This window comes from Podarcis vaucheri (genome assembly GCF_965113315.1).
Source record: "Podarcis vaucheri genome assembly, chromosome: 7".
NCBI lineage: Eukaryota > Metazoa > Chordata > Lepidosauria > Squamata > Lacertidae > Podarcis > Podarcis vaucheri.
Genome location: NC_138765.1, coordinates 67,376,403 through 67,389,749, shown reverse-complemented (window position 1 = coordinate 67,389,749; position 13,347 = coordinate 67,376,403). Strand labels below are relative to the sequence as shown.

Here is a 13,347-nt window from a genome sequence, read left to right as displayed (position 1 = left end):
TTTTTTCTTCAAGGAGCTCAAAGTGGCATATATGCACCCTCCCCCCAATTTTCATTTAATCCCCACAACAATCATGTGAGGCAGTGACTGCATGGCCGAGTGGGGGATTTGAACCCTGACACTTTAACCACTACACCACACTGGCTTCCTGCTGTGTGGGTCCACACTCTCCAACACACACGCACACACACATCTGAATGATCTGTCAATCAGACACAGACTTTCCTTGTTCTGCAGCATTTGCTCCGCCAGGGCCGGACAGCTGTCCAAGTCCACCGTGAGCTGGAGGTTATCACCATGGAATACAAGCAGGACACAACCGTGATGAGTGGGGAGATTCTCAAGCACGGGGGTGTGAAGCCCATTGGAGTCCATGCTGTTGTGCGAGGGCATCTCCACCTGAGCCTGGCTAACATCGGTAAGAGTCCTGTTTATTTAGGCATTTCCATTGGCTTTCCGGGGCAGCCTATGGCTCTTCAGCCTCAGATTAAAACACAACTCAGCTGTACCCAGGATTTCCTTCCCAAGGAGATCCGCCCAAGTCAATTTTGTTTAATCCTGGAGGACAGGGCTCAAAATATCAAAAGTATTTGCCTATAAATGCAGAAACAGGGCCACATGGGATCCCAAAGTGACATGGACCAGAAATAGTTTGTTCCATCTCTAGCCCCAGCCAGGGTTCAGATAAGCATAGTTCAGCAGTAAAATCCCAGAGCGGATCATCAAACCTCAAAAGCTCTCCAGCATCCCCTCTGGCAGAGTAGTTGGTTTTTGTTTTTATGTAATAGAGTGCTGAGAAAATCCACCCCCACCAAGCACAGCCTGCCAGGGGTGTTTCTAGGAAAGGACCTCTGCTGTGATTCTGACTCTGCTGTGCCTGCCCCACCTGGCCCCGTAGCCTAGCACCCCATCCTACTGAGACACGGGCATCCGCTCCACAGCTGACGGAAAACAACTGTTTGGGCTGTTTAGGGAGGATTTCCAGCTCCTCGGAGGGGGAAGGGGAGGAAAGCAGAAGATTTGCACCTTGCGTTGCGAAAGCTTATTATCCCCCCTGTGCCCCGACAACGGTAATAACATCGGGTTGTTGCGGCATGGTGGAAATACACAGGTCATTAATTCTGCTTAGTCTTGTTTACAAGCGGGCAATCCAAGGCAGCTTTGAAAGGAGACAATATGGAAAAGCCGACACTCAATTAGATGCCAACAAAACAACAACGCAGGGGAAACGGAGGTGGGGGCGTTGGAAGCTGCACAGAACCGTACCTGGAAGGACGAAGAATCCGGGCTTATAAGGGCCTTAGCGCTACAGGCCTCGTAGCAGGTGCTTTAATTCATCTGTCTGCAAAAAATAAAGGCGGTCTGACTCCATGTGTTTCCACCCCCCGCAAAAAAATCTTATCTTCAGAAGAAAGATTAGCTTCCATTCTACCGTATCATAAATTGACATTTCATACTTTGCCTGCAAGTGGGTGATAAGCTCTTTAGCAGGGAGTGGGGGAGGGACAGGGGCTGCGATGATCAATCCAGAGATGAATCAAAGGCCGGGGAAGGAAACGATCTAATGGCGGAGAGAGATTCAAAAGGGACTTGGCAAGTCCTGGCAAAGGCTTAGAGCCCCATTCCTCCTCTTTGACTCCACAGCTACATGTTCCTTGATCCTGCATTTCAGTCGTCTTGTTGGCCAGTTGTTGTTGGCATCTAGTCTAGGCAAGGAAGTACTGGCAATTTCTGGAAGGAGCATCAATCGCCACCCTAGTAGAGACGAAAGTATGGCGTTGGCTTTGGCAGGGAAATTGACTGACAAATCAAAGCTCGTGAGAGGTTTGAAAGGGAAGGACACATTTACAAGGGACTGTTACACCTTTAGCAGCTAAAGGGGACATGGAGGAACCCCCTTCACTCTACAACATTCTCTGGCTAGTTTAATGTTTATAATTTGTGTATTTGTTTGAGTGACTGGAAATGTGTTGGTCCAGGAGACTGCCGGCCTCTCAGTAATCAATCATCTCATCTGGGGAAGAGGGGTGGAGGTGGGGAAGCAGGTTTGTTGGTTCTGTTGTTCTTTGAAGACCTGTCACATGAGATGACGATAAAAAAATGTTCTCTGATCCCGTGCTGTCTGAGAACGACTGAGTTTGGATGGCTGAGTAATAGGGACACTTCTTGCCTTGCTGATTATGCAGGGACCAGAATACTTGTGGCCAGGGAAAGATCGATTCCTTTGCAAGGGCCAGGTTAAATCCTGCTCTTTCCCTCAGATAATTGAAAGGCATGATGATTTGACATTACTCGTAGTCCCAGCCCTCCTGACCATCCCCCTCATCATCCCAAATTAGTTCGTGCTTGGTGCCATTTTTTTGCCCTGCTCAGGACTTTCTAAATTGCTGCTCTGCGGTTCACAGATCACCTGTACTTTGATCTCTGAGCTAAACTAGATGTTACTTTAATTGGTGCCAATGGGAGCTTTTTATGAAGGCTTGGAGCCAGCGTTGCCATTAAGCAAAGTGAGGCAGCTTCCTCGGGCGGCAGGTGGTGGTGGGTGGTGGCAGCACCCCCACAACAATCCCTCCTGAGCAGAGGGCAGAGCTGCGCCCTTCACCTGTGCAGATCATGTGCTCTGACCACTGAGCAATGGCCCCCCTACTAAAATTAAGTAAATACTTCACCATGGCAACTATGGAGACTGTAGAAATTGTGACTTCAAAGAAGGACCTTCCTGCATCTGGAAGGAACAGATCAAGAAGGAACTGCTTGAAGGAGCCAGGAAGCGTAAGCTTCCTTCAGAGGATCCAAGGGATGAAGGCGCTCACTTGCTCCTGTTTCAGAGGATCCTGGCTTCCGTTGCGCACTGCAAATCAAAGACCCTCTTATGCGGAAAGAGCCTTAAGGTGCCTCCTTTGATAACTCTCTTTTTCTGAACGGGCTGTGGGTTTAGATGGGAGAGAGGGGCTTTTTTTTTTTTTAAAAAAAAGAGAGTTTTGGCTGGCAGGTTGAGTCAGAGATCAAAGGAGCTGTCGGACTTGCAAAGAGACTGGATAAGCTTGCCATTATGCATCAAGGTGTTTATTTCCGAAAGCCAAAGGAGATCCCACTGAGTTCCCCTTCGGTGTCAGAAAGGTACAAAATAAGATAAGGCAATTGCCATGAGGGGGAAGGAATTGATTCTTTGAGGGGGTGCTTTTGGGGCTTAGAATTGCTCTGGTGCCTCTGCAGACGGTTCCTGTTAGGCTCCTTTCTGGAAAGAAACCCAAGCTTGCTCAGTCACCTTCATTATTAACATTGCTCCGGGGAAGGTAGACTTTGTTTTTCTGTAGCGTACTTGTTCTGGTGCTTCTTGTAAAAAAAACACAAAAAACCCCCTATTAATAAAACCCCAAAAAGCAAACCTAGCTTGAGGCTTTGAAAGATCTGAGAAAAAGAGGAGGAGGAGGGGAGGAGGGTAGAGAGAAAGCTCTCCAACAAGCCAAAGGCACGTTCTGAATTCTATATCTTAAGACTGGAATTAGCCACTTCGAAATGCACATGCGTCTCCGGATCTGCTTTGGAAACATGGAAACATAAGGCTATAAGAAGAGCCTGCTAGAACAGGCCAACATCTTGTTCTCACAGTGACCAAACATTGCCTGTGGGAAACCTGCAAACAGGACCCATGCACAAGCGCACTCTCCCCTCCTGTGGTTTCCAGCAACTGGTAGTCAGAAGCATTATTGCCTCCAACTGTGGAGGCAGAGTGTAGCCATCCTGGCTAGTAGCCACTGATAGTCTTGTCCTCCATTGAATTTGTCCAATCCTCTTTTAAAGCCATCTGGGTTGGTGGCCATCGCTGCCTCCTGCAGGAGTGACTTCCATAGTTTTAACTGTGTGCTGTGTTATTTGCCCTAGATATTACAAGCTTCAGCTTTAATGGGTGTCCATGTCTCATGAAGGAGAGAGAAAACCTATGTCTATTTACTTACGACATGCATAATTTTATAAACTTCTATCATGCACCTTACCTTTTCTCTAAACTAAAAAGTCCCAAACACCTTTCCTCATTTTGATTTTCTTGGTTGCCCTTTTTTGAACCTTTTCCAACTCTACAATATCCTTTTGAGGTGAGGTGAGCAGAACAGTACACAGTATTCCAAATGTGGTTGCACCATAGATTTCTATAACGGCTTTATGATAGCCGTAGCTTTGTTTTCAATTCCTTTTCTAATGAGTCGCTGCCTGGAATTTGCCCTTTTCACAGTCACTGTATGCTGGGTCAAGATCTTTGAGCTCTCTAGTGTGACCCCAAGGTCTCATTCCTAGCCTTTCATCACCAGTTCAGACCCCATGAGCATATAGGTGAAATTATTATTATTATTATTTTAGCCCTGACTGCATTACTTTGCACTTGTTTACATGGAATTGCATTTGCCATCTTACCCCCCATTTATTCAGTTTAGAGAGGTCCTTTTGGAGCTCTCCCCAATCCCTTTTTGTTTTAGTGACCCTGAACAATTTAGTATCGTCAGTAGACCTTGGCACCTCATTGCTTGTGCCTAACTCTAGATCGTTTACGAATAAGTTAAAAAGCACTAAGTTAAAATAGCGATCTTTGGGCGACTCCACTTTCAACATCTCTGCATCTAGAGAATCAACCATTTATTCCTACTCTCTGCTTTCTGCTGCTTAGCCAATTTGTGACCTCTTCTCTTATTTTTTGAGGGCTAAGCTTACTCGGGAGACTTTGTCGAAACCCTTTCAAAAGTCCAAGTACACTATATCAACCGGATCACCTCTATCCATATGCTCAGAGAAGGTTCATGAGACAGGATTTGCCCTTGCAGAAGCCATGCTGACTCTGCTTCAGTAATGCTTGTTCTTCTTCCTACAACTTAACCAGTTTGTAATCCACTAGAGGAGCTCTCCTGCTCCATCCATTACATGCCATCCAGGCAAGATTACATTCCAGGGGAACAATAATAAATGTTGGAAATGTGAAGAAACTGAAGGTACATTCTTTCACCTTTGGTGGATGTGCCCAAGGATTAAGGCTTTCTGGGAGATGATATATAATGAAATGAAAAAGGTATTTAAATATACCTTCTTGAAGAAACCAGAGGCCTTTCTCCTGGGCATGGTCAGCCAATTGGTGCCAAAGAAGGACAGAACTTTCTTTATGTATGCTACAACAGCAGCAAGAATACTTATTGCAAAGTATTGGAAGACACAAGAACTACCCACTCTGAAAGAATGGCAGATGAAAATGATGGATTACATGGAATTGGCGGAAATGACTGGCACAATCCAAGACCAGGGAGAAGAGTTGGTGGAAGAAGATTGGAAGAAATTTAAAGACTATTTACAGAAATATTGCAAAAAAATACATTCCAGGGGAACATTCAAGCTATACAAAAGCACTTGAGGAGAGTGCAGAGCAGGGACTGTGGGGTGTGTGGCTTGAGGAGGGAGGAGATCTGTGGAACCCCCTGGGGTTTGATAGAGAGGTCTGTGTTCATCCCCTGAGCCTGTGCTCCCTGAGTCTCTGCCTCATCTTCTTTTGTAGGCCATCTGTGTGAACAAAGGCAGAGGAAGTCCATCTCTCTGCCACCTTCTCGCTCTTGCATCATCTCTTCCCATGACGGGAACAGTGGCTTCCATGGGGGCAGCTTGCTGTCTGCAAATGCTTACAGCGGTAAGTCGGCTTCTGATTTCTCAATTTTCCTTACTGGGTTATGCTGAGGAGGCAGGTGGGAGCAGAAATGGGGAAGAGGAGAGACCACTGCTTTCTCCTCCCCCAAACAGTGAGTGATGCACCAAGCAGGTGGATGCAGGGAGGGGTGGGGTGGACCGCCTGCTAAGGGCTTTGTGGATGCGTCTTCTTCCTCCCCTTCTCCCACTCAATGTTTTTGAGTTTATTTTTTATTTTTCTAATAATTTTTATTGATTTCAAGAAAACAATCGAACAGCTTCGAGTAAACATACATAGCAGAATCCAGTCACAGACACAGGTTATAGAATACACAATCAGACTAGATAACAGCAAATGATTAAATTACCTTAGAAGAGTCATTACCAGTTTTGTGTGATTATTGATTATAGGATGGAGCGAACTTGTTTTCTATTGCCCCGAGGGGGAGGACCCGAACCAATGGATTTAAATAGCAAGAAAGGAGATTGCAACTAAACCTTAAGAAGAGCTTTCTGACAATACAAGATTCCTGCATTGCAGGTGGTTGGATTAGATCACCCTTTTGGGACCTCCCAGCTCTATGATTCTAAAAAGAGCTGTTCAACTCTTGAACGGACTCCCTCGGAAAGTGGTGGACTCTCCTTGGAAGCTTTCAAGCGGAGTTTAGCTGGCCACTTGTCAGGGTTCCTTTATCTTTAAAGAGATTTGAATCTCTGGTGTCCAAGGGTTCTCAGAAGGGATTTGTTTCAACACTTTAGGCTCTGCTTCTAGACTTGCAATTTTTCTCCCTTGCATTGCAGGGAGTCAGACTATATGACTCTTGGGGGTTGCTTCCAGCTGCAGTTGTAACCTCTCTAAAGTGAGGTGTGGGTGGAGGGCCTGAGAACTTTGGGTCCATACTAATAAAGGGAAAAAAAATTAAGACCACACTCCCTCACACTTTCTTCGCTTCACCCCTCACCTGTGCTGTGTGAGACGTTCAGACAGGGCTATCTCCCAGACGATATTGAGCCATGCATTTCATGACTTCCCTTGTTGAGCAATGACCACCCAAGCCACCACCAGTGAAAGCAAGAAAAGAGCTTTGTGCTTAGCTTTCGGATTCAGGTCACTTTCCAGAAGTAACAATGCTAAGAGAGTGTCAGGCAATGGGGTGGACCAGTTACTGATGAAATTGTGTCCGATAGCCAAAACCAGACCATTGAGTTTATTTTGAAAAGGTGAGGGTAGGTGGCCACTCGTTCCCTTAAGGGTATGTGGATCTTTTAACTTGCTGGTACCTCATGCATGAATGTGTGTCCTCTTTGCAATGGGCTACAGGGATTGGCTCAGAAAATGCAAGATGTTAAATCTCAAGCACACAGGGAAGAAGCCTCAGGTGAGGCTGTGCAAACTTGGCAGTTAAAGCAGCTCTTCAGTTAAGCCATGTTTTCTTTCTAGCAAGGGATTGTGTTCAAGGTGTTCAGTGAAAAGCCAGCTTGACTTGATTTATTGTATTTACCCTGCTTTTCCTGTCTGTGGGGCCTCGAAGCAGCTGCCAGGATTGAAAACAGTCATGCAGAAGTACCAAATCATCATTAGAAAACTCCAAAGAGTTGGATGAAAACCAACCAGCTGCTCTGCACCTGAGCCGCTTTTGAGAATGGCCAAGCTCACCCTCGTAGTGAGGCCTTGGTTTTTTGTTTTTAATTCCAGACACTGGCTCTCTTTTAAAGGTGGATGCTGGAGGGTTGAGTGATCTGATCAGAACTTGGTTGGAGGCTTGGCAAGGGCAGCAGACCAAGCCAAGCAGCACCATTGTTTCAGCTTCTCGTGGGCACAGCCATTGAATATTGGGGGGGGGGAGTTTGGGGGGAGGGAGGGAAAATCAGAGGTGTATTACTCTAGCCAACTGCTGCCACACAGGTAGAGACTACCTGCAAGGTTTCTGGGAAACAGAATATTTTACTTGTTTCACTTTACTTTGGACTGCTGTTCCTGCTTGCATCACTCACCAGTCCCACCTATCCACCACCCTATTTCCAACCCCCTCTTTATATCTCACCAAAAGCCCTTTCCTCCATCAGATTGCCCACTCCCCCAGCTCCTCACAGTTTGCCCAACCTCCCTCCTCCATAGCTCACCCCCAAACCCCTTGCAAAAACCATCCCTCGTTGCCCAACAGCTCTCCCAACGCCCCAAACTTTTGTACCCCAGTTGCAACCCAGCCCCTTGCTCTGCTTCAAGTGCACACACACCCGTCAGTGTGATGACATATGAGTGCAACTGTAGTAAAGAGAGAAAACATTTATACGTCTCCTTCCATCCACACACACACACACACACACACACACACACATTCATATTCCAAGATGGCCTACATATTTTATTTAAATATGCAACAACTGAAGCAGAATAAAATAGTGCCCCCGCCACCAAGACCAACAAAGAGCAATTCAAAGAACAAATGATATATGTCAGGGAACTGCCATCAGAGGCAAGAGGAGAGGTAAGACTCTCCAATGATGCAGGGGAGGGAACTAGCAAGGAGAGAGAGAGGGCTTCCGCTGGGGAAGGAAATCCAGGGGACACCAGGGAGAAGGGGGAGGCTGAGAGTACTGCGGAGGGGAGGCTCAGAGACTCTTCCAGTGAGATCAGCGGAGAGAGCACAGGACCTCCGCTTGGCACGCCTACGCTGCACAGAAAGCTTCCGCGCAGAGAATCTAGGAGGAGACTTGGAGTCAAGGAATTTTTATGTTGGAAGAAGTTTAGGAAACGCCCACTGACGGATTCTGCCAGTGACTGAGACAGTCGCATTGTAAGGGCTGTCAAACCAGGGAAAGGTTTAGCTATACAACCAGCTTGGAGCAGTTTGCAGTTTACGCACAAGCAACCCCAATTCCCATTACAATATAGACAATAATTTTTGTTATTTATTTATTACGTTTATATCATACCTTTTCCTCCAAGGAGCTCAAGGCGGTGTGCACAGTTTTCCTCCTATTATCCTCACAACAACCCTGTGAAGTAGATTAGACTAAGAGGCAGCGACTGGCCCAAGATCATCCAGTGAGATCCATGGCTGAGTGGGGGAATTTGAACCTACGTCCTAGTCCAACACTCTAGCCGCTACATCACACGGGCTCTCTATATCTAATAGCAGAGAAGATCCCCACAGCTGAATATGCCTCAAATCCACTTGAAACAGCTTTCCAAACATGTCAGGGTGGAGTAGATATGGTTGTCAACCGGTAGGGAGTTTCTGAGTTACCCATAGGGAGAACTCGGAACTGCTAGCGACAGTGCCCCGAAAGATCCACAAGAAAGATATTCTGGGTGGGAAGGATAGTGAACTGGGAGCCTGCCCTAGAAGGGGCTAGTTTCCAAAAAGAGCTCTTGTAACACCTGCATCTATCCGGATGCAACCTCCAGAAGCAAGGGAAATCCTGCTCCACATCTTTAGGGCTTCTGGAGTCAGCCAGCCTTGGGCAAGCGCCACTTACAAAGGTTGTGTGGCATTCACCCCCCTTAAACATCCCCTTCCCTCAGAGCAGGGATGTATCTCCAGGCTTTGTGATTCATTTGTTGTTGTTGCCAAGGTTGCCTGAGCTGATCTGCCACGACTGGGAGAACAGAAGGTGGACTGAGCATCCAATTAAGGGCATCTAACCTGCAAATGGGACGCGGGTGGCGCTGTGGGTAAAAGCCTCAGCGCCTAGGGCTTGCCGATCGAGAGGTCGGCGGTTCGAATCCCCGCGGCGGGGTGCGCTCCCGCTGCTCGGTCCCAGCGCCTGCCAACCTAGCAGTTCGAAAGCACCCCCGGGTGCAAGTAGATAAATAGGTACCGCTTACCAGCGGGAAGGTAAACGGCGTTCCGTGTGCTGCGCTGGCTCGCCAGATGCAGCTTTGTCACGCTGGCCACGTGACCCGGAAGTGTCTCCGGACAGTGCTGGCCCCCGGCCTATAGATGTGAGATGGGCGCACAAACCCCAGAGTCTGTCAAGACTGGCCCGCTCGGGCAGGGGTACCTTTACCTTTACCTAACCTGCAAATAGGACTTACTATTTATAAGGAGAGAGGGAGAGCGAGAGAGTCATGCAGTCAGACTAATAGGCAACCTTGTACAGCAGTCCACGTCACATGAAGAATTTCATTTGGGAACCTGAATGGTGGAGTTGCCAGGAGACCTTTCCTTGCCAGGACCTTTCCTTTTGAACCACCAACTACCCCAGGCTGTCATAAATGCTTTACACGGAGTAAGACCACCAGCCCTTCATAACCAGCTCTGCCTATGTATTAAAAGTATTCAAGCCCTTAGGCAGAGAGAGAGGAGGAGAGGGGGACACACACAGACAGAGAGAGAGAGAGAGAGAGAGAGAGAGAGAAACATTCTCTGGCCTGACAGCCCTTCAACTAGAGATGGAAACTAGGGTCTTCTGACGTGGATCATGCAGCCCTTTAAGGCATAGCAGTTATTTACTTACTTTTATTTTACTGCATTTATACCCCCACCTTTTTCAAGCTCCTTGCTCGAGGTGCCATACTTGGCTCTCCGCCTCCTCACAACAACAACCTTGCAAGGTTACGGCAAGAGGCAGTGACTGGCCCGAGGCCACCCAGCGAGCTTCACCATGGCTGAGCAGGGATTCGAACCCTGGTCTCCCGGGTCTTAGTCTGACATTTTAACCGCTACGCCACACTGTCTCTCATTGATTAGCTGTGGTGGAGGATGAAAGTGCAGCAGGAAGTGGCCAGTTCAGTGTAGACAATAACTTGGTAGACAAATTGGGTGACCCAATAGAAGGCAGCTTGCTATGCTTTTGAAACTCCAGTTGCATCCACCGTCAGGGCTGGCCCCAAGACATTTTGCCTGAGAACTGGATGCAGCCCTTAGGATTCTCCCCACCCCACTTCTGTGCCTTTCTTAAGGATATTTACTTGTCAACTGGGACTGTGTCTCTTGCTTGCCTTGGAGAGATGTGTGTCTAGAGACCTCTGACTCTTGAGTGGCTGAAATGTAGCCAGCTGTACAAGGGCACAAAGAGTCCCATTTATTCTTCCTCTTACTTTTGCCTCTAGCCTAGCCCACCGCTGGCATGTGGCCCCCAGAAGATTCCCCACGGCCCTTGGACTGAGGAAAGTTCCTCACCCCTGGTGCAGACTGAGCTAGATTGCAAAGGTGGTTGCCCTACAGTTCTGTGATTCTATGGCTAATGGTTGCAGCATAAGACAGCTTCTTACGTTTCTGTGCTTTAAAAGCTCTTTGTTCTCCTTCTGCTTTACCTCTGATGGTCTTTTTCTCTCTGTAAAAAAAAAGCATATTACTTTATTTGCAAAGCTATTTCCCACCACAAAGGAAAGAAAAGGCCACATCAAACAAGGAGCGGAAGAATATGAAAGTGTAGCCAACTGGTGTGTTGAAAATTGGACCCCCAAATGAAATCAACCCGGGGAGATAAAGCCGCAAATTAATAACTTAATACTCAACCATTCAGCAGAGTAACGTGTAGCTAATTCATTAACGTTGTCTTCAAAACCAAACTTGAAGCCTTTCATTTTGAGATCTAATGGAATTTGAAAAGAGGGCAGAGGTAGCCACGGTCTTAATTGCATTTTTATCTTTATTGCCCAGTAAAAAAAAGAGGGGAGGGGCAGGGAGAAAAGGAAGAAGGAGTAATTTTTTTTCTTATTAAGGAAACAGAAAATGCCACAGGTTTAAAAAGCAGCATTCAGGCAGGTATCAATCGCATAAGTAATTCCTGTACATCAAGACAGAGAAACGATGTGATTGGCTTTTGCTTCATCCCATCTGCCCATTTCCATCATGACCTCTGTCTGTCTGTCTGTCTTCCAGCTGGGAACGTGTGCCAGGCACAAAAACTGGCCGATGTGGACAGCGAGCTGGCGGCCATGCTCTTCTCGCGCCTGCGCGAAGTCAGCGCCACGTTCCAGCACAGCAGCAGCGAGGCCAGCGTCACCCGGAGGCGGAAGCTGGAGAGGATGCTGTCGGTCCGGAGGCGGGAGTCCCAAGAGGGCGATGCTGCGAAGAAAGCCACCCTCATCACGGTGAGAGACTGGTTTCCCCATGGCCGCCTTCTGAGCTGGACCCTTGGCCCATTTAGCCAAGTACAACTCACTCCCAAGTAATGGCATCTCTACAGGGTCTTAGAGCTGAGCCATCAGGTGGGAGACAGTCAGTGGTCTTGTAGCCGCTGTCCGAACACATTGCCCCAGAGAGAGCTGCAGGTGGCATTGCCCTGTGCATTGTGTGGAATAAACATGTTCCATACAGTTTCAGAATTGTCTTTGGTTTTTGTGTTCCCTAGCACTCTTAAGATGCTGTGTTAGTTTCTCTGGAAGAGCTACATCCCATAGTCCACCCTGCCCACTCAGCCAGTTCTTGAGCCTTTCCTTCCCTCACAGGGACGGCACGAGGATCGCATTCAGCACTCCCGGGACCTCCAGATCATCGAGGCCTACCGGGAGCGCATCAAAGCCGAGAGCATCGCCAACATGCTGAGCCAGGCCATTACCACCCGTCACACCCTCTACGCCACGTTTGGCACAGCTGAGTTCTTCGAGTTTGCCCTGAAGAACCCGTATAATGTCCAGCACACGGTCACCATAGAGACGGACAACCCAGAGCTCAGGTAGGAGAAGCCCCAGGGGAGCAAAAGCAGGTGATGCCCTTCTTTGTGCTTTCTGAGCCCCAGCCGGATCACTGTGAGAGAAAAAGCGGCTGCATTTTGAAGGCCAGAAGGGTCATACAAAAACTGTCGGGAGACACACAATCAATCATAAAAATGCTCGGCATTAATATCTGTTTGTGTATCTATGGTGCGTTTCAAGTGTTCAGATCACTTCCTCATGCATTAGCTCAGTAATCCTTACAACTTATTGCTGGGAATCGCAGGTTGGGAGAGCACTCTTGCCCTTGGATCCTCCTTGTGGACTTCCCATTGGGGCATCTGGTTGGCCCCTGGTAGAGCACGATGCTGGACCAGATATGCTTTTGGCCTAATCCATCAGGGGTTCTCCTTATATTCTTATATAGATTATATTCATTTTGGGCCATTGGAACAGGGTCCCTTAAAAAACGCCAGGTGTGCAGTCAGATCAACATTGATCTTTTTTCCTCTTCCCTCTCTGTCCCTTTTCCCTTGTGTGCTGTTCTTGTTTTGTTTCGTTTTTTTAGGTTGCTAGCCTGTGTTGATAGGGACTGTCTTCTTTTAATTGATCATATGTAAGCCACTTCAGAAGCCTTTTTGTCTAAGGAGCAGGGTGCAAAAGCTCTAAATAAATATTAATTAGTTGGGGGTAGAGGGGAGGTTTAGTTCACACACTGCACACACAGGCTGTTGCATCCCCTGTAGGATTTCTGCCAGTGGGAGCTGCAGTTCCCAATCTCAGGGAGGGAAGACAATTTTGGACACCCCCCCCGCCCTCTCACCCCCCCCCCCCGCAACCAGTGGGCAGCATTCATTTGACTACAGATTATAATAAAAGGGCTCTATGCACATGAATATGGGACACAGGTCTTGCCGATTAGAAGGTTGGCAGTTCGAATCCCTATGATGGGGTGAGCTCCCATTGCTCGGTCCCTGCTCCTGCCAACCTTGAAGTTTGAAAGCACGTCAAAGTGCAAGTAGATAAATAGGTACCACTCCGGCGGGAAGGTAAACGGCATTTCCATGCGCTGCTCTGGT

At 47.7% G+C, this 13,347-nt stretch overlaps 1 protein-coding gene across 2 annotated transcripts in view; it reads left to right on the top strand.

Moving 5' to 3' along the window:
- NPHP4 (nephrocystin 4) overlaps window positions 1-13,347 on the top strand; it is a 102,281-nt gene that overhangs the window by 76,620 nt on the left and 12,314 nt on the right. For both annotated transcript variants that reach the window (XM_082233400.1, XM_082233399.1), the window contains exons 18-21: window positions 238-418; window positions 5,537-5,665; window positions 11,496-11,707; window positions 12,065-12,291. In XM_082233400.1, the coding sequence (XP_082089526.1) occupies window positions 238-418; window positions 5,537-5,665; window positions 11,496-11,707; window positions 12,065-12,291 (749 nt within the window). The remainder of the gene's footprint in view (window positions 1-237; window positions 419-5,536; window positions 5,666-11,495; window positions 11,708-12,064; window positions 12,292-13,347) is intronic.